Here is a 22,654-nt window from a genome sequence, read left to right on the forward strand (position 1 = left end):
ATTTATAACCGGGTATGTTATCCATATTCATTGGGTGTTCACGTCATTTTGAAAACCATGTTTTATATTTGTTCTGTGACTGCCACATCGCTGCACGGAGTATAAGTACCCTCTCTTTACTGTTCAAGGACATCCTTGCTATTTGGGTTAACCCAAATAAACAGCCTCAGTGACTCCGTAACTCGTTGTCTCCTCGTTGCAGATTGAGTACCATATAGTACACATGTTAGTCTCCACGCCATACTGAAAATAAACCTGATATTTCGTATTTTGTTAAGTTAAATTTATAAGATCAAATGAAGATGCAACAAAACAGAAAATGTTCTACTATAACTATTTCGTGTGATAAACTGTCAAATAACATAGTCCTATACACTGTTACTAACGACTAGTATTCCGAGGTCCAAGTGCATTAGTACTCGTACTGGTGTCAACCACTTCCCAAATAACTCGTACACAGTTGCGTTAGGGTAACCAGTTTATTCAAGAAAGCGGTGAAAACTATAACAGGATAAAGAAATCACATTTCAAATGACGTCATCGCTGACTGAACGAACGAGCGTGAACGACTTACGGAAAAATTTATGGAAATTGCGAAAAATACACTTATCAAATTACGACACTCGGAGCTAAGGTGGCCTGATCAACTCATGAGTCAATAAATTCAGAAAAATAACTTACTTCGCTGAGTCTAGTGTTCTTTTAGGACTTTATGTAGCGATCTTCAGTCATACAAAACGCAGTTGGCGTACGCGTATGAGACTCTAGCCCATAATAGTTATAGCGAACTCTGACCTACGCTAAACGTAACGCCCGCGCCTAAAGAGGGCGGTATACTGTTAAAAGTGAAAGGGCGTCCAGCACACTCCCCGTCTAAAAATGAGCGATAGAGGTAATTTTTACTAAACGCTAGAACACTAACACTAAACTTAATTATAATCAAAACAACTAATGTTCAGAATTGTTCTCTTTGATACTTTGGATCAAAACGAGTTCGGCAATTGGTCTCTGGTAGATTCTTCTTACGTTGTCTCTACAAACCATGATGTCAGCTCTTCTGATCTTGTTGTCATCACTGTAGTATGTCTTCACGACACGTGCAAGAGGCCAGTCGTTGCGAGAGCATTCTTTATCTCTCAACAGGACGACATCACCTTCATTGATGTTTGCAGTAGTCTTGTTCCACTTGCGTCTTGGTTGACGGCTTTGTAGGAACTCCTTCCTCCAACGCACCCAGAATTGGTCGGCAAGATACTGTACGCGACGCCACCTTTTCCTGCTGTACATGTCTTGCTGAATGAATGTACCCGGAGGAGGGTGTACTTGTTGCGTCTTCATTGTGAGAAGCATACTGGGACTGAGTGCCAGCGGGTCATTGGCATCTGAAGATATGGTGGTTATGGGTCGAGCGTTGACTATGGCGCAAACTTCAGCCATTAGTGTGGAGAGCAAATCATGCGTGAACTGCGGTTTGCCAAGTTGAACGTACATAGAGTTAAGGACTTGTCTGACGGTACCAATCTGTCTCTCCCATATGCCCCCAAAATGTGAGGCATGAGGTGGATTGAACACCCATTCACATTGGCGTTCTATTAGAAACCTTTGCACTTGATGCTGGTCAAGTTCTTCGAGTGCTGCTTTTAGTTCGTTCTTCGCTCCTATGAAGTTGGTGCCCTGGTCACATCTCAGTTTCTTAACAGGGCCACGAATGGCTATGAAACGACGCAGTGCGTTGATGAAGGCGGAGGTATCCATTGAGTTGATGATCTCAATGTGTATGGCTATTGTATATAGACATACAAAGATCATGGCCCATCGCTTGGCTTCTGATGAACCACCTCTCGTTCTCCTGTTCACTACACTCCAGGGACCGAAGACATCCATCCCCACATTTGTGAATGGTGGGGTGTTTTCAGCTCTGTCTGCAGGAAGGTCTGCCATCACTTGGATTAGACGTTTCGCTCTCAGCTTTCTGCAGGTTGTACATTGATATAGGATGGTTCTTACTAAGTCATGTAGGCTAAGAATCCAGAAACCTTTTGCTCTGATAGCTGCATGTGTGAGTTGACGACCTTGATGTTCAGTCTCTTGGTGAATGTGTTCAGCGATAAGTCGAGAGATGTGGCTGTTTTTTGGCAGTAGTATTGGATGGCGGCCTCAGAGATCAAGATCGGTTTGACGAAGTCTGCCTCCAACACGAATGAGTCCATCCTTGTCCAGGAATGGGTTGAGTCGATACAGTGGGCTCTCTCGTTTTATGTTATTGTTACCATCATCAGCTGTGTCTGCACTCATCAATACCTTGAGTTCATCTGGGAACGCCTCTTCTTGTACTGTGCGGAGGATAATGATCTCTGCACATGCAGCGGTGACAATCTTCGATGGAAGTTCACTATTGTCACTCTGGTGTTTCCGTAGCTTGATTATAAGGGTCGCTACTGCTCTCTTAAGAGCAGTCCATGTTGAGAAGCGGCGGAATCTCTCAGACCCTAGACAATTAACGTTAGGCTTGTGCTGTTTGGCAGATGTGGCTAGGATGCGTGGTTGTTTTCGAACTTCTGGGTCTTCTTCTGTTATTGCATACTGGATGCTTTCCGTTGTGGGTCCAGATGTTGGGTCAGATTCCCATAGGAAGGAAGGGCCTGTAAGCCATACAGTAGACATCAGTTGTTGGGCTGAAACAGATCTCGTTGCAAGATCGGCTGGATTCTGTTCGGTAGACACATGTCGCCATTGGTTTGGTGAAGATACATTATGTATCTTCTGTACTCGATTTGCTACATATACGTGGAAGCGCTTCGATCGATTGCTCAAGTAGCCAAGGACGATTGTACTGTCAGTGTGATAAACTGTGCGGTCTATAGTACTTCCAATTTCTATAGCTACCTTTTGTGCCAATTGTGTTGCTAAAACGGCTGCACAAAGTTCTAAGCGAGGAATTGACACAGCATGTGAGGGATTGACTTTAGCTTTGCCAAGCAGAAATGCTACATGAACTTTACCATCTTGGTTCACTAGTCGTAAATAAGCGACAGCTGCTATGGCTGCATTGCTTGCATCAGAAAATACATGACATTCACTTTGAATTATGGAACCTAAATCAGGTGTAATGTAACAGCGTTGTAGATGTACTTTCTCTGCATATGTAAGTCTGTTACAACAGTGGGTCCAGCGAGGAAGGTATTCAGCTGGAAGCGGATCGTCCCATCCAACGCTGGCCATCTCACGTCCCTTTGGCATTTCTGACATGAGTCCCTTGAGAATGCACTTCCCTTCTATTGTAACTGGAGCTAGTATTCCTATTGGGTCATAGATGGAGTTTATGGTCGCTAATACTCCCCGCCGTGAGAATGGCTTGTCCTTCAAGTCCACTTTGAATGTGAAAGTGTCCGCTTGAAGGGACCATTGTATCCCGAGTGATTGCTGTGAGGGTAGAGTGTCTTGACTAAAATCTAGACATTGCAGGTCCTTGGCGCGTACTTCACTTGGGAGGGCGATCATTACATCCTTGTCATTGGAGACTATTTTGTGGAAATTAATGTTCTTGGTGGCTAACATGTCTCTTGTTCTTTTGATGAGGCTTATTGCTGTCGCTGCATCAGGTTGAGATGTTAAACCGTCATCTACATAGAAATCTTTGTGTATGAAGTCTTTCACGTCTTCACCATAGGTGGATTGGTTTTCTGTGGCAATCATTCTTAGGCCTAGTGTGGCTATGGCAGGGGAGGAAATGTTCCCAAAGAGGTGAACATTCATACGGTATTGTATCACAGGTCTCATGGGGTCATTGTCCTCGAACCAGAAGAAGCGAAGATAATCACGGTGTTCCTTGTTGACATGAAAGCTGTGAAACATCTGTTCCACGTCGCCCATTGTACCTACTGGCTTGCGTTGAAATCGCAGTATGACACCAAGTAGGCTATTCATCTGATCAGGTCCCTGAAGTAGTGCATCATTCAGTGAGACACCTTTAAATCTAGCACTTGAGTCGAATACTACTCGTATCTGAGATTTTCTAGGGTGGTAAACACCAAAGTGTGGCAAGTACCAAGAATTGTCATCCAATTCTGACTTTGGAACTGGACTAGCATGTTTACGTTCGATGGCTTTGCCCATGAACTGCAGGTACTGTTGCATCATTTCTGGTTTGCGTTTGAGCTGGTTCTGGAGATTGCTAAAGCGATTGAGTGCCGACTGTCGGTTGTTTGGTAGTTCGCTCGGATGTTGTTTGAAAGGTAGAGGGAATTCAAGGTTTCCCTGAGGGTTTGTGTGAGCACCCTTTTGCATAATGTGAAGGAACTGTTTGTCTTCAACAGAGAGGGCAACTTTCTCGTCATCTGCTGTCTCTTCAAATACGTCTATGTTGGCACGTTTAGGGGTGACTGGGTCTCTAATATACAAGTGGTGATCACATTTGAGTGTTGTATCTGTTCTGTTTGTCATTTGTGTGTCCAGGTAGTTCACTGTTGCTGTTGTACGGTGTACTGAAGCTCTGATAGCGCCCCTTACAGTTTCCATACACAGTTCACCAGATATCGTCCACCCTAGGTCGGTGCGTTGAGCCCATGGTGAGCTGGTCGGTCCATTTCTGGTCTCTCTGACTTTCAGTGGTTCTGGACAGTTCCTGCCAATAAGGAGATGTATACCAATGTGTTCTCTCAATTCAGGAATTTTGTCGGCTATAGGTTTTAGATGATCAAATTTATTACATATTTCTGGTGAAGGTATTTCATCTTTGTCACTGGGTATGTAATCGTTCTCTAGTAGGACTGGAAGTGTGAACTTCTTCTTGCCATCGATGGATTCAATTATGATGTGGTCACCGCGTCTTCCAGTTCTGCGTTCGCCCTTGGCACTGCATGTTGACAGTTCGTACTCAAGTGTTGGACCCTGTATCTCCAATGCATTAAACAGATGGGTGTCCCCCATACATGCATTGGACTGATCATCAAGTACTGCGTACGATTCTATGAAATGTGTTGGGTTGGATTGTTTGTAGACCTTTGCTAAAACTATTTTGCCACACGAACGTCCAGCTGTGCACTTAATGAGTTTTGTGCAATTTGATGTTACTGCTTGAGCTCTGTCAGTTTTCTTTGGTTCGGTTTCTGCACCATGTTTAGTTGTGTCACCAGGCTTGTGTAGACAGGTTATGTGTTTGGTGCTCTGACAGATACCACACTTGATGCTTGAGTTGCAGTCTCTCGCGAGGTGTTTCTGTGTGCACCTAAAACACAAGCCTTTGATCTTGCATAGATCGATCTTTTCATTTATCGGTTGCTTAGCGAATGCCTTACAGTCGGATAAATCATGTCCGGTTACTTCATGGTATACGCACTGTTTAACACCTTCAGATGACTTTGTAGCGTGTACACGTGCAGTTGTTTTTGTCTGGATTGGTCTAGTCTTCTCTGGTGCGAAGTTGCTAGGTTTTGGAATGTCAGGATCGTTCTGTGATCTTGCAACATTTTTCATGTAGGAGGCGAAGAAACTGAATGGTGGGAATGTTCCATGGCTTAGTTTGTATGTTGATACTTTATCTCTCCACTTGTTGATGATGAATGACGGTAATTTCTCAATTATGGGATTCAATACATGCGGAGAATTCAGTGTGTTTAGATGTGGGAGTTCTTCCATATGAGCTTCAGTATCTACGCATAGATCTGCCAGGTCACGTAGTCTTTGAGAGTCGCCAGCTCCAAATCGTGGAAAGGAGGTTAACTTTTTTATAATAACCGCTGTGATTACTGCTGGGTTGCCGAATCTCTCTTCTAATTCCTTCCAGGCTTCTATGTAGGCAGTGCTGGCATCTCGAACATATCTTAGACGGAATCTGTCTACTAATGTTTTCGGCTCTCCCTTTGTATATCTGGCTAGGAATAACAATTTCTCTGATGTGGGTACACAAGCTGTTTGCACCATGCATTCAAATGACCGGCGCCAGGGTAAAAACATCATTGGGTCCCCTTCGTATACCTCTGGCTCCTGTACAGGTAAACGTTGACGGGCTAGAAGACGAATGTAGTGGTTAGGATCTGGTTGAGTTAGATCGTTAACCTCAGTTGACGGGTTGGTTTGACGGTCTAGGGCTGTCACTTCCATTTTAATTTGCTCAGAATGTGGCTTGATGTGAGTTAGATTGTGTGGAACACCCAAGGTGGGTTCTTGTTCTGAATAATGTGGAGCCTGTGAACCTGCATTGTGTTCAGTATGGTCACGAAAACGTTGTGCATGATCGTTTGCCGACTGTAGTGGTGAAGTGTACATTTGTCGACAGTTGTCTTCTTCTACAGCCCTTTGAAAGGCCTCAGCGGTCGCTAGTGTGATGGCTGCTTTCTTTTCGGCTTCTAAGATTTTCATGTGTGCTATATACTCCGCTTCTCTGGTCCTATAGGTGGCTTCTTCTCTAGCCTTTGTTTTCTCATATTCAGCTGCCTTTGCAGCTGCGGCTGCTTCAGCATTGGCTCTGGCATGTGCAGTGCTGAGTCTGGATGACGTTCTGGACGTGATGGAACCCGAAATAGATAGTGTATGACCACGTGATGGCTTGATAGGAGTGCGATCAAGTCGTCTGATTGATATCTCATTGATTTCAGAATCAATGATATGCATATTTCTAAGGTATATCGATTCCATGTATGCCATGTGGTCTTTTGTTTCATCTGAGCTATCAAGTTCATACAGGGTGGTCAAACGTTTCCAGGTGTCTTGGTATTGTTGGGTAAGGTGTTCAATTTCTGCTAATGGTGTGTCTGATGATTCTGTTGACACATGCAAGTTTGTTAGAATTCGTTTCAACCTTGTCCACACTGCTGCCATGCTTTTCTCTGCATCAGTAGTAGCATTGATCATAGCCTTCATTGTCATTTTTGTTTGACGTTGAGGGCGCACTTTGTCCTGTGAATTTTCCTCATACTTTTCATCCTCAGATTTCCGTTCAATATCATGTTGTTTATCATCTGTAGGCAAGTTATCTTCCATGGACGCCATGATGAATCTCCGTTAAGCATTAACAACATTAACACTGGGACTAACCTTGCTTGAAGTAGACTAGCTGTACTCCAGTGGTCTTCATATATTCAGGCGAATTTTCACTATTCTGAGGTCCAAGTGCATTAGTACTCGTACTGGTGTCAACCACTTCCCAAATAACTCGTACACAGTTGCGTTAGGGTAACCAGTTTATTCAAGAAAGCGGTGAAAACTATAACAGGATAAAGAAATCACATTTCAAATGACGTCATCGCTGACTGAACGAACGAGCGTGAACGACTTACGGAAAAATTTATGGAAATTGCGAAAAATACACTTATCAAATTACGACACTCGGAGCTAAGGTGGCCTGATCAACTCATGAGTCAATAAATTCAGAAAAATAACTTACTTCGCTGAGTCTAGTGTTCTTTTAGGACTTTATGTAGCGATCTTCAGTCATACAAAACGCAGTTGGCGTACGCGTATGAGACTCTAGCCCATAATAGTTATAGCGAACTCTGACCTACGCTAAACGTAACGCCCGCGCCTAAAGAGGGCGGTATACTGTTAAAAGTGAAAGGGCGTCCAGCACAACTAGTATGGTATTCGGGACAGTGGGTGCTATGGCGGGAGAGAATAGAACAATATTTGGGAGATAAAACCAAGTCTCGCTCACATCGACATGTCGGAAGGCATTTGTATCTATAAAGTTATATTCTCGTCACTAAATAATATCTCGATGGGGGCTGACGGAAATGTATTACAACTTTTTTTCAGTTGGACGAAAGTTTTATCTAATGTGATAGTCACAGCCACATCGTGAGCGATTGACGTTTCTGAGCGGCCGCAGGACGCAGTTGTCACAGCCACATCGTGAGCGGCGGACGTTTCTAAGCGGCTGCAGGACGCAGTTGTCACAGCCATATCGTGAGCGATGGACGTTTCTAAGCGGCCGCAGGACGCAGTTGTTAAAGCCACATCGTGAGCGATGGACGTTTTTAAGCGGCTACAGGACGCAGTTGTCACAGCCACATCGTGCGCGATGGACGTTTCTAAGCGGCTGCAGGACGCAGTTGTCACAGCCACATCGTGCGCGATGGACGTTTCTAAGCGGCTGCAGGACGCAGTTGTCACAGCCACATCGTGAGCGATGGACGTTTCTAAGCGGCTGCAGGACGCAGTTGTCACAGCCACATCGTGAGCGATGGACGTTTCTAAGCGGCTGCTGGACGCTGTTGTCACAGCCACATCGTGAGCGATGGACGTTTTTAAGCGGCTGCAGGACGCAGTTGTCACAGCCACATCGTGCGCGATGGACGTTTCTAAGCGGCTGCAGGACGCAGTTGTCACAGCCACATCGTGAGCGATGGACGTTTCTAAGCGGCTGCAGGACGCAGTTGTCACAGCCACATCGTGAGCGATGGACGTTTCTAAGCGGCTGCTGGACGCTGTTGTCACAGCCACATCGTGAGCGATGGACGTTTCTAAGCGGCTGCAGGACGCAGTTGTCACAGCCACATCGTGAGCTATGGACGTTTCTAAGCGGCTGCAGGACGCAATTGTTAAAGCCACATCGTGAGCGATGGACGTTTCTAAGCGGCTGCAGGACGCAGTTGTCACAGCCACATCATGAGCGACGGACATTTCTAAGCGGCCACAGGACGCAGTTGTCACAGCCACATCGTGAGCGATGGACGTTTCTAAGCGGCTGCAGGACGCAGTTGTCACAGCCACATCGTGAGCGATGGACGTTTCTAAGCGGCTGCAGGACGCAGTTGTCACAGCCACATCATGAGCGACGGACGTTTCTAAGCGGCCACAGGACGCAGTTGTCACAGCCACATCGTGAGCGATGGACGTTTCTAAGCGGCTGTAGGACGCAGTTGTCACAGCCACATCGTGAGCTATGGACGTTTCTAAGCGGCTGCAGGACGCAGTTGTCACAGCCACATCATGAGCGACGGACGTTTCTAAGCGGCTACAGGACGCAGTTGTCACAGCCATATCGTGAGCGATGGACGTTTCTAAGTGGCTGCAGGACGCAGTTGCCACAGCCACATCGTGAGCGACAGACGTTTCTAAGCGGCTGCAGGACGCAGTTGTCACAGCCATATTGTGAGCGATGGACGTTTCTGAGCGGCTACAGGACGCAGTTGTCACAGCCACATCGTGAGCGATGGACGTTTCTAAGCGGCTGCAGGACGTAGTTGTCACAGCCACATCGTGAGCGATGGACGTTTCTAAGCGGCTGCAGGACGCAGTTGTCACAGCCACATCGTGAGCGATGGACGTTTCTAAGCGGCTGCAGGACGCAGTTGTCACAGCCACATCGTGAGCGATGGACGTTTCTAAGCGGCTGCTGGACGCTGTTGTCACAGCCACATCGTGAGCGATGGACGTTTCTAAGCGGCTGCAGGACGCAGTTGTCACAGCCACATCGTGAGCGATGGACGTTTCTAAGCGGCTGCAGGACGCAGTTGTCACAGCCACATCGTGAGCGATGGACGTTTCTAAGCGGCTGCAGGACGCAGTTGTCACAGCCACATCGTGAGCGATAGACGTTTCTAAGCGGCTGCTGGACGCTGTTGTCACAGCCACATCGTGAGCGATGGACGTTTCTAAGCGGCTGCAGGACGCAGTTGTCACAGCCACATCGTGAGCTATGGACGTTTCTAAGCGGCTGCAGGACGCAGTTGTCACAGCCACATCATGAGCGACGGACGTTTCTAAGCGGCCACAGGACGCAGTTGTCACAGCCACATCGTGAGCGATGGACATTTCTAAGCGGCTGCAGGACGCAGTTGTCACAGCCACATCGTGAGCTATGGACGTTTCTAAGCGGCTGCAGGACGCAGTTGTCACAGCCACATCATGAGCGACGGACGTTTCTAAGCGGCTACAGGACGCAGTTGTCACAGCCATATCGTGAGCGATGGACGTTTCTAAGCGGCTGCAGGACGCAGTTGCCACAGCCACATCGTGAGCGACGGACGTTTCTAAGCGGCTGCAGGACGCAGTTGTCACAGCCATATTGTGAGCGATGGACGTTTCTGAGCGGCTACAGGACGCAGTTGTCACAGCCACATCGTGAGCGATGGACGTTTCTAAGCGGCTGCAGGACGCAGTTGTCACAGCCACATCGTGAGCGATGGACGTTTCTAAGCGGCTGCAGGACGCAGTTGTTACAGCCACATCGTGAGCGATGGACGTTTCTAAGCGGCTGCAGGACGCAGTTGTCACAGCCACATCGTGAGCGATGGACGTTTCTAAGCGGCTGCAGGACGCAGTTGTTACAGCCACATCGTGAGCAACGGATGTTTCTAAGCGGCCATAGGACGCAGTTGTCACAGCCACATCGTGAGCTATGGACGTTTCTAAGCGGCTGCAGGACGCAGTTGTCACAGCCACATCGTGAGCGATGGACGTTTCTAAGCGGCTGCAGGACGCAGTTGTCACAGCCACATCGTGAGCGACGGACGTTTCTAAGCGGCCGCAGGACGCAGTTGTCCCAATATACTATATACATATGATTCATATACATAGCCTGTGTGTCAGCGTTAATCGGGGGGAATCGATGTCATAGTGACACTCACAACAATCCAACTCCAATTTGGATGAATTTGCACTCTGTTGTTAAAGGCAGTGTCCAGCGTTATTAATAATACCATGAACAAGCAAACAAGTCACACACTACTGAGTTTTCGATATGTCACAACATCCCCCACATCCAAAAGGCTGTTAAACTGACTTTCCACCATAGAATACAAAAATGTGTACATGTACGGGCAAGACGAGAAGTTTATGGATATGTAACAGCAGAAGAAATCACATAAAAGTTATTCCGAAAACAGAACAAACTATGAAATTACTTGTCTCTCTGTCTGAGCAGCCTATGCTTTTGCACGGGAATAGAATAGAATAGAATAGAATAGAATAGAATAGAATAGAATAGAATAGAATAGAATAGAATAGAATAGAATAGAATAGAATAGAATAGAATCAAGCAAGCAAGGTCAATCCTAGGTGTTTTCCCTTGTTTTGTTTGTGTACGTGTGTATTTGCACGTCTGTTTGTCTTGGTATCTCTGTATTGATTATGATTATGATAGAATTTTATTTGGAACGTACCAAAGAAACCTTGAATAATGTCCAAAAATAACAACAACATTCAGGACAACAAAACTTACAGAACTACGACATATCATATTGAGTTTTTTTTTCTTATTCATTCCGCATTTTCTATTTTCTTTTCCATTCCCTCAAGGGGATGTGTGAATGTTATTGAATAAATAAATACATAAACCAGTCTTAATAGTCACCAAAAACTAAAATTCAGTCTTCAAATACACCCAAACTATAATATTTTGCATTGAAATACTTACTTTGCAACTTTTAGAAGTTTATGTTGAAGGATCGATGAAAGGCGATTTTAGAGCGACTTAGCCACTCGTCATTTTGGAGTTTATGTGCAGATAACTTAAGAATACCCATGATGCTCTGCTTCATTCCTCAGCTCCTGAGAGCGAGGTTATTTGTAGATATGCTGGCGATCGCCTCTGTGTTTCCGGAAGTACTATGGGGGATTGCATGATGGGAGTGGAAAGTCTTTTGATCAGTAAAATAATTTTAGAAAAGTAAAAACTAGAGTGACTGTGAAATGAAGGTTGGTTTTAAATATTAAATATCGTGGAATCTGGATGAAATGATGTAAGGAAACTGAAGTGGTATGAAAGGGCGGTAAATGTAACCAGAATGCAAGGTCAGAATCAAGGGTCAAAATACGTCACAATACATCCATCAAGGCGGTTGCAAAGTGTCAGCAACTATGGATGAGGTAAAGACTTCGTTTGCAGTTTGCGTGAATGGCCGGAGAGAAAAAAATCATACTGTTACTGAAGCACAGAATTTGCTACTTTTTTGTGCAATGGAAATTAATACAAGAAATGCTGCCAAAAGACATGTCCTTCTAGTAAAAAAAAAACAACCTTGGGACGTTTATCTTGAGAAATTGAGAATACGAAAATCCCTTGGGACAGTCGTTGTGAAACAATAGACATGCTTTGTCAGGGTATCAAGGTTATTTTGATTATTTGAAGATGGAAACTGCTGCTTTATGGAAGAGCAAAGTAAAATGTCATTTGCACAGTAATGACGTTTTTAGAGGGGTGACTCGCTAGAAGTATTCGCCGTGACTCCGGACTTTTCATTCAGGTTTATACAACACTTACTTTTTACTATCACGAAGGTTTAATGTCTTGTTTGTATTTGCACAATGTGAATGAGGGGTTTACTCCTTTGCTTCAATTACAACTACATCTCTGGAAATATCACTTGCTGTTTACCATCCATATTTTGATATCCCACAATGTGTCGATTGCGTATCTGGAAATTCCAACTACTTTTTCGCAAAATTTGACCAGCCTTGCTTCTACCAGTCATTTAAGTCAACTCCCATATTGTCCTTCAAAGTGAAGGTTAATGCAGATATATTGTAAATTACACAGAGGTAACACTACAATACATTTCCCTTCACATTCCCCTGTATTACATAACAATCTTTGAGCTGAGGCAGTTATGGTTCTACAACCATCACCAGTTCTCTTGTTTTATATGTTTTATATGTTGCTATTTTCTATTTTATGAACGCTACTGCATGGGTACTGAACAGTGTTGGTCGGTTCAGTTTAAGTTATTTTGGGTGAGTTGTGCAACATGAAACTCCACGTGTAGCTAGCTGACTTGGCAGTTGACTTGTTTGTATATTCATGGTATTATAATGCTGGACATCGTCTTTGATTGAATCGTCGTTTTATGTGTCATACATATATCTGAGATATTTTCCATATGCAAAGTTGTGTCTAAAATACGAAAATTGTATGATCTGCGAATTGTTTGTATTGAAAATATGCATTTGACGTTATGGCTTTATATCTTATTCAAAAATCTTCAATTTATTAGAAGGTTATTGCGATTCGCTATCACGGGTCAAAGGTCACAGACATGTATTTGGTGATTTTGTCTTATCTGACGGTTACCGGGCAAATTGAATAGACTGTCCCGTCTATTGTCCTTATCGTATTTGCTCGGTACATGGCGTAGACCGCTGGATAAATACAACCAAGCGATGATACGTGATCTAACACAACACCTATGGCTTGACAGTCCTTTTGAAAAGCTTGATAAATGTCATATCAAGCAATTTCAGATATATTTCTGCAGTGACGTTCAAAAAATCCAGCTGTTTTCAATTATGATTTGTTATCGATGTACACCGGTACAACAATAGGCGGCTGATTACTAGTATTTAGTTCTCAAGGACACGCCGCCAAAAGTGCTGGGGGACACGAGCACCGTGACCGCTGTAGTAATGTATGAATGTTTCTGGTCGCAGTTGTCCCTATTCTAGACACATCTCGGTTACTAACCGTCGACACATGGACCATTTTGCGAAGTCGGCGTATGATTGATAATTTAAGACTGAATTTTCATTTTTACTTAGAGATATTAATTAAGTCACCTTGACAATTACTTGTGTGGATGATTTCCAGCTAATTGATAATTTTAGGACATCGCGTGTGTAAACAACATCGTCCCGAAGTATATTAGATTCACGGAATTCGATAAAATGTCAAAGAATAATATTAGATGCCACAACATAGACATTATGTGGCATTCTTCAGAACCTGACCCAAACAAACGAATTATTCACGATAATATTGAAATCCCGTAGTTTGCGAGGATATATATTATATTTTTATGAGACGCATAAAATCCTTAGGAAAGGATAAAAAGGGTCTTACAGAAAGAAATTAAAAAACAAACAAACTACAATCTAAAAAAGAAAACAAAAAATAAAAACATTTCTAAAAAAAAAAAAAAAAAAAAGTCAAAAACAAAAAAATACAATTTGCAGCCAATGGTGAATACAGAATATAGAATGAACACAGAATGTGGCCTAATACACTGATAGTTGTTGCTGTTTTGTTCCATAGCTGTTTTTTAAGAAGACAGCTAAGGCTGGTGCTAGAGTATGGTTTGCCATAATCAAAATGAATTTATTCTGACTATTTTCTTTATCAAAATTTGGAATTTTATTTTGTGCAGTCAGGAATAATTTGTCCCTATGGTGACTGTAAGCTGGACATTTCATTACAAAATGTTGCTCATCCTCAACTATATTTTGGCTGCACATATCACATGTTCTTTTATCCAGCCGCACATTATTATAGTATGCGTGTATTTCAGTGACAGCGATGAAAGTGTCGCCATCTTGACTAAGAATTGTGGGATATAATATTGATATTATGATGTAGCTTTATTATGATTTTGATCCTTGAAGCTAAATGCATAAAGTGTTTGAATACTTACGTATATATATTTTATCGAGTGTTCACTACTGTGACAATCTTTGTCGGTCGTTCAGAAATTAGATATGTATAAATGAGTCCTTTTCGAACAAGAGTCTGTAAATTATTCCACTATTTCAGAATATCCCAGCACCTGTTGCTGATAACCATTGAAATTAAATTAACATTGATTGAAAGTAACTATTTCTGCCGTTAAACTACAGGGTCATACAACAAAAGCTTAACAATGGAATCTGTGACAAGCGACTGAAAATTTGATAAAATGTTTTTTTTTTGTAATCTGGCTGCATTTTTTAATTATGGAAACGGCTCTTCCAAGTACCGATCATGACATCGTGACTGACATATGACCGACATGTGTAAACGATTAGGTGTGTTATATCATAGTATCATAGTACAAATGTACTTAGATATATCTCGTCGACTTGTGACACGAGTTAGGAAACTAGTACAAATGGAATCAACAAATATAGGACTATGTGAACATACAATCCATAATGTTATTTCGTTGATACAATTTCGATATTATAATGTCATTTGCTAAAATTACAGAGCACACATAATGATTATAAAGTAATATAATATTATTGTGTTTGCAATCGGCAGACACTAATTAATTCTCTTGACATAAAACCGTCGGGTAAATATACAACTAGTATGATTGTTGTGTTTACATTTGTCTCTCAATCTATATAACTGGTCACAAAATTAGTCAGTTAAGATGTACCGGGTTTGATCTTTGTATGGCACAATTGCGTCACGTGATCTACACATTTCCTTCACCTCTTTTTATACTGACGGTAATGTTTCATTACAGTCATCACAATATCGTCAATTGCACGTCAGTTGAAGGCCAGAACACACACCATAAATAGCATTAGCATTGTAAATAATACCCAAATCCCTCCACACGCACACTGCTAATATCAACCATGGCGCGTTTAAACCACCGCGCGTGCAAATCGCTACCATTGCCTCCCAACTCTTATTATTTTTTTAAACTGGCTGAAATTGCAATTTTTTTTTGTCGTAAATATATCACAATTTCACAGTTTTAAAGCTTCCCATGGTACATAGCATCGGTAGCAGACTGTATGACTCAGACTGTAGTGCTGTTTACACCATCGTATTTCAGTATCACCAGCGATAAAGGATAATAAAATATCGATGTCGCTTAAAACCAATATCAGTGTGTATCCTCGCCTGCAAATTAGTCTACATATAAATAAATTAATCCAGTAAAACAGCTTCATTATTCGTCGTTATTTTTATCATAATTAACGCAAATTAAATCACGAGTTAAATAAGTACATATTGGATTTACCATCCATTTATACATTATATGACAGATATGAGGTCAGGGTTAAATCTAACAACTAAATGACGTCAATAATATAAATATGATAACATAGGGGATGCTACCAATTCGTTGGTAATATTTATAAATACACACATAATCATAAGATAAGATAATATATGACTAACAAAACAAACACACAAGTCATCAAAATAAATAAACAAATTAACAAATAAATAAATAGTTTGTAAATCTGTATATTAGGCTATATAGATGTAATTGTCCTTCAAGGCCGCAGACTCACGTGACATACAACATTCAATAATATAAAAAAGAGAAACAATAAGAGAAGGTAGCATAGTGTCTAGTGGTAATTATCATATGTAAATATCTGAATATGTTTGCATAGAAAGTAATAAAACAATATTTAGACTAATCATAATTATGATGAACTTAAACATACTCTGTTCTCGGCTTCCGACGATTTATGAATACCTTTCCCGGGGTTTCTTAGTACTAATACTGCATTGTAACTCATATAATATTGTCAAATCTTGGATATAAGCAACACTAACACTAAATGAATCTACTAGTATTCCCTTGTGTTGATTAATAACAAGACATTGAAAACAGAAGAAATTTGAATTTCAGAAGAAAATGGCATAATGAAAATTTGGACATAACAAGGAGGGTTATTTAGAGTAATTTTATATAGACTGGGCTTACTGTGTTCGGACTGGAAGTTGCTGTCTGAAACATAAATATTTTTCTATGTACTGTTCTTTGCTAACACGATATTACGAAATGTTATATCTGAACTCATGATTGCGGAGAATTTGTTTGTTTTCGTCAAAACAGTGAAATTTGTAATTACTTTTGCTGCGTTTTCAAAAAGTAAATTTCTTTGCTGTTTTTACATGATGACATTACGAAGTGTGTCTCGTCTTCAATTTCCATAGCAGTACATAATGAGTCACACATTCTTTTGTCAGAGTTTTAGGATTTGTATGTCTGCTCATTTCGATTTTGAGCAATGGCGGATCCAGCAAAATGTATTGGGGGCCAAGCTTTGCTTAACATTACGGAGCGAAAATCGCAGAGAAGCTATGCGTAATCCAGATGATATGAATCGACATGCGTTTGCCCAATCCCCCCCCCTTGGATCCGCCACTGATTTGAGACAGTGATTGCGACGTCTGAATTTACTCATTTTGTATTCTCCAGTCTGAATATCATTTTGAAACCTATGTATGTTGTCAGTTTATTTTTTTTCTTTGACGTTATACTTATTGTCATTAAATCGTACAATAACCATAAGTGAAAACTAAGTAGAGCCTGAGCCACATGCATTGTAGCCAGTCTGGAATGACTAATTTGAATACGGCAGACAGAGTCGAGAAAACATCACATGACTGAATTTGGGCATTCATTGAATGAGTCATGTGAGCAAGAAAGGCACCGATTACGAAATACATGTTGAATAATGGGAAAAGTGTCACATGACAGCACAATAAATTGCGTTGGCGTTCAGATTGCTCAACACCACCAGATCGCTGCGAGCCAATCAGTGGAAACCTCTTCCGAATTTTAATTGACGTGTTTTCGACGGTTCAGGATTGAAAAGAACGAGACGCCGGTTTCGTTTTTCGCTGTGTTGGCACGATCTCTGGATATTCCAAGGTCACGCAAATTTCATCGCAGTGTCGCGGATACCTACTGCCAAGTAGGTCAGCTAGTAAAAATACCAGCGTTGTTATACCGCACTGGCATATGCATATAGTCATTAGTCGAACAGACCATTTCTGTCTATGGCGGCGGAAGGTCATATTTCGGTCATACAGTACTTCGCCCTCTACTTTAAATCCCGGGGTCAAAACTGTATAGACCACAATACTGTCGTGCCCACTTAATTACAACAATTGCCGGAGAGTGAAAAATGTATAGGTGGCTTTTTAGGTTCAAATCAACAGCTGGCTCTTTCTGAGAGTGTTTAATCATAGTAACTTTTTGAAGCTGGCAGGCGAGGGTCACGGGGGTCGGTGAGGAGGGGCTGTGTGATAACTGTCTACGACAAACCAATAACCACAAAACTACAATACTATAAATGATAACGATGTAATTCCCGAGATGTGATCTAGTGTCTAGTATTGTATAGATAATACGTAATGTGATAAGTTTTAGCTTTCAGCATGTCACGCCGATCGCATTTTGCTTCTACCATGGATCATGGATGTTCTTAGTACATCCATGCTTCTACGAAAGACTTTTCTTACGTACGCTAGATTCTTTGATACACTGCCAAGAACGTTTGTAAAACTAGTTTAACATGAGTTAGAGTTACTTCGATTTATTGCGAGAGACTACCATCCTATATAACGATGTCCGGTCGCTCGCCCTGACACCTAAATAAAGTATATTGCCCACTATTCGGGTTACCGCTTTAAAAACGTTAATTCTGTTTTTTTTCTTATTTAAAAAACAAAACAATGATTGTTAGAAACTTTCCTGAGACCCAGGAGATAAACGTTTCTCACAATTTAAATGCTTGGACCTTTGACCTAAATTTAGCGGTATTTTAAAAGCAGACGACAAAAAAGGGAAAACAAACTTTAAAGTTGACCTGCAAGCCCGACCCCCATTCTACGGCGTTATTAGCCTGTTAACGATCCACTGAATGTGAACAGTCTGTGATTCACTGTTGGGACAGTTTCAAATTATTAATCGTCAGTTGAATTAGTCTAATTACTCCACTCGGGTAGCTTCTGCAACGAGACACACACCTGAAGAAGTAAACGTGGACACAGCCCCAGGATTCATTTTGAAAATTGAAATGTGTAATACATCTATTTACTCATTTTCGACGTTTAATACAAAATGGGAGTGGTGCGCTTATTCATCACCACAATATTATCCGACGGCGTGCCATGATTCTTTTTAACTCTCTTTCAATCACAAGCCGCGATATTTGACACGTGATATCCGGCTTTAGATTCTTCTTTCACGGTCCAACACTGAGTAGCCATCACGTGGTTTTCGATGCGATTAATATAAAGAAGTTATTTTGCTATGCAAAATTAGTAAGTCATATGTAGCCCTACAATTACCAATAATTATTAGTCATTACCACTATTGAGAACAATATGATATTACGACAAAATGAAATCTGCCACATTCAAAGTTACGTGATGAAGTTAGTCATGTGGTGGTATACATGATTTATACAATTCTTTAAAATTTGTGGGTGGGTTGACACATGGAACTACAAGTGGATGGCATAAACTTTAACTGCGATGTGACGTATGCTACATATATACACCGTGTGCAACACAAGTGGGCTCGACAATGTGTAGTAAAGATTGTTTTCTTTTAAAGTCTTTTCAACTAGACTGGATTGGGAGCAGCACAAGGTGGCGTGTACATACATGTCTGTATTATAAAGTTACGACTCACAATGGATGTAAAGTGTGCTATGATGAACGAGAGGCATATTTTGTTGAAAGGGGCACATTCTTCTGGTGGAAAACACGTTGCATCAGCGTATTTAGCACACTATCCTTCATTTTCCGTCACAGAGTCGGAAACAATGCAGATTCCGTTTAATATTCATGCGACGTATCCTGTAGACACCATCGGACACGGGCCATAGGCGTGTATTCAATAATCGGCTGAATAATGAAGGAATGGTTCGCATCTGATTCGATGATACATTCACCAACAATCGGCAATGTCAGGGCACTCATTAATTAATGAATTCACACGCACAGTTGAAAAAAATCTAACTTAAAACAACTTTGTTTACCCCATCTCCACTGCAAGAGTTTATAACGGTATATCAGAGCAACTTTCCCTACTTTAATTTTATAATATTCATTAAATATTAGATAATAATAATCTAAGATTAATCGTAGAATGAAAATGCACAATTACATCCAGATAGTCTCAGTGCTATAGCGTGTACACTATGGACTGAAGTCGTTGACCCATAACACTGACCCATGGATCTACGAACTCACTGCGTATTTCACTTTGTATTATAAACTCGAATCCGACTACAATATAGATACTGTATTTCTCTTTGTTTGGTATGTTCTTCAATAAACTCCCTATCATAAATCGAACGACAAGTTTACATTGAAAATGTTCAGGCATTAGGTTACAATGAAAATAGACCACCGAGATCTCGCTGAGATCTTGCTGAGAGCAGGAGTCACAGGACTATTTACTATCTACGACTTCCTGAAAATCGGTCTACTGCCATCGCGTCTACAGTTCCCTTGACATGTAAAACCACTTTTGGAACCGCGAGCTGTGCAAGGTGATGGAAAACTTAACTCACTTGGCGAATCGACGCAATGAACGCACATCTGAAGTTCCTCACATATATTTCAGCTTTATTACTACCCCTTCTCCACTGTCGGGTCACCAACTTCAATTATATCCCTATACATTTTTATAAGCATACGATTGTATAGGAGCAATATCAATACGTCATTATTCAATGACTTCAAACCACAGCCTTGCACAGGACTGGTCGCGATAATAATACAGACAGTATATACAATATATGCTTATAATACGACCGAATATACGCCTCAAACATATAGGCTGTTGACAACATGTGACCTCATAATATTGGCCACTTAGTGTCGACAGCCCACAAGTTGGAGTAACTCGTTTGCCTACGTGCTTCCCGTGGTTTCCCCACAAACAGTGCAGTAACAACTGTGTTTGGGAGTAACAGGTCACGTTGCTCTCTCGCTCCAGATCACGACGGGCATGTGTGAATAAAACCATACAAGTTAACATTTATATTATAGTGATGATGTCATGGTTATGTAGATGAAAATGAATATGCTGACTAAGATGATCACCATGGCAATGAAATGATGATTATCACCATGGTGACAATGATGTTGATAAATATATGGCGATGTCACCTCACATCATATTACAATAATACAAACAAACTTTGAGTTACTAGTATGTAGCTGACCACATGTCAACATTTAATTTATATAAACTGTCATTCAGTCACACTTGGAGACACCTTTGTAACTTTGATTGTGGGCACGCTATCCTGGACGTGAACAATTGCAATCATGGAGCTAAAAACAAAGCTACATGGTTTAATTGGCGTGTAAGGACGCCGACACACTGGCAACCAAAAGTACCACTTAGCGGTAATTGCGTTGTGTGGTCGTTGAGATTTTAATTAGTAAATCGCCAAGTATCATGCAATATACGCGATTTCGAACTTTTGTATGTAGACATGCAACATCAAATTGTGATTTTTTCTGACTTAAAGTCACAAATTCTAAAGTACCACTGCAGAATAAGCTAAGCAAATGAATGAAATATATTAAAAGTAGATATCCTGTCCATTTTGTTCTGAAGGTACTTGAGGGTCTTATCCTTTACAACGTAACTACCCTACAAGGACAAACAACGACTAGTAACTCAGTGAGTGTCTATTCTCATTACAAACCCACAATATCAACATTTAATGGTGTATTGATCAGGGGATGGTACCTCACAAATTTGCAAAGTGGGAATGCAACTTCGAATTAAGCATAATCTTTTTGTTTCTCATTTTACAACAGATATGTTTCAACATTGCCTTTTGGTAGTTGTTGCTGACTCATGCCTTCAATTGGAGTGAAGATATTTCGTTTTTAATTGTAAGGATGGACGACACGGTTGTAATAAACAAGTATTTAAATAATCCAATAAAACAATTGAAACACTGTATTGTTTAACGGCATGACATTGTCGTGACCTTGACACACAACATAGTACGAACAGGAAAGTTTGCATGGTGACCTTTCGTGTCGACATACTTACATAAATATCCGCAACAGGCAAATAATCAATGATAAACGTAAGTCTACGAATACAGTTTTATCAGTTCTAAACACCCCCCCCCCCAAAAAAAAACGCTGAATATATTTACGTCAATTTTCAAAACATGAACATATAGTTGGAATCCAGTTCTTATAGTGCCTGCACTCAATCGCTGTGCATCACACTGACTAAACTTAATCACTGTGGACCACACATGCCTGACCCTGACCATATACTGCATCCAATCGCAGTGAATTCGAGCCGTGGATTCCGCACTGACTGAACCCAATCGATGCGGACTCCACATACTGCATCCAATCGCAGTGAATTCGAGCCGTGGATTCCGCACTGACTGAACCCAATCGATGCGGACTCCACATACTGCATCCAATCGCAGTGAATTCGAGCCGTGGATTCCGTTCGCAGTGGACTCTCTTTGGATTGAATTCGGGATTCAAACTCGAATATTTCGATTATCAGTGAATGTGAATCCGGATAGCAACATACCATAACGACGAAGTTAACAATAGCTTGATATTAATACATATTACATTTCGTAAATTGGATTTGGTTACGATCGTTAATAATATTTAAATAATAGGCCAACCACCTATAACATAATTGATTTATTTACAGGAGATTTAGAATCTGTAGTCTAATGCATTCGATGACAATGAAATTGACATATACAACCATGAACATTGGCCTCGATTTAATAGTGGAATGCTGGGAAAAAAAAGCCTGACTGTGCATTTGCATATAAACATTGTTTCTACCTTGAATGTCAACCTCATTCGCGCTGCCTTAAATGTCGACCACAAAGCCACTACAGTTGGGGGCTTAAACTTACCACATTTTAATAATATCATGATACTTTTAAGCACCAGGAGTGGGGCAACTGGCGAATCCCGCCACTATCTTGTGAAATTCAATGAAACACGTTATATTGAAGAATCGCCCAATTGTTTTGATCTATCCTTGACGGGTTGGAATTTATTTATTACAGAATTAATACATGGTAGTCCTTGGATGCGTGTTTTAATGATTGTTTGAACTACGTATGAACCGGCACATTTTTTGCCGATACGAGTGCGCCATATTGACATCCAGGTTACCTCGAAAGGCTTACCTGTTCATTTTCTGCAGCCATTTAAATAAATTTACCCTGTTATTTT

The 22,654-nt window shown here is 41.4% G+C and overlaps 2 protein-coding genes across 2 annotated transcripts; both read right to left on the reverse strand.

The window, feature by feature from the left end:
* Positions 1 to 948: 948 nt before the first annotated feature.
* LOC146747988 (uncharacterized) lies at positions 949 to 1,755 on the reverse strand. Its single transcript, XM_085497511.1, has one exon. It carries the CDS (start codon positions 1,753 to 1,755, stop codon positions 949 to 951), a length of 807 nt encoding a protein of 268 aa, XP_085353637.1.
* Positions 1,756 to 2,157: 402 nt separating this feature from the next.
* On the reverse strand, positions 2,158 to 6,990 carry LOC146747989 (uncharacterized). The gene has a single exon (XM_085497512.1). The coding sequence runs from the start codon at positions 6,988 to 6,990 to the stop codon at positions 2,158 to 2,160; it is 4,833 nt and encodes a 1,610-aa protein (XP_085353638.1).
* Between the last annotated feature and the right edge of the window lie 15,664 nt (positions 6,991 to 22,654).

Source organism: Saccoglossus kowalevskii, chromosome 3 (assembly GCF_978046115.1).
Source record: "Saccoglossus kowalevskii chromosome 3, keSacKowa6.1, whole genome shotgun sequence".
In the NCBI taxonomy this organism is placed as follows: domain Eukaryota; kingdom Metazoa; phylum Hemichordata; class Enteropneusta; family Harrimaniidae; genus Saccoglossus; species Saccoglossus kowalevskii.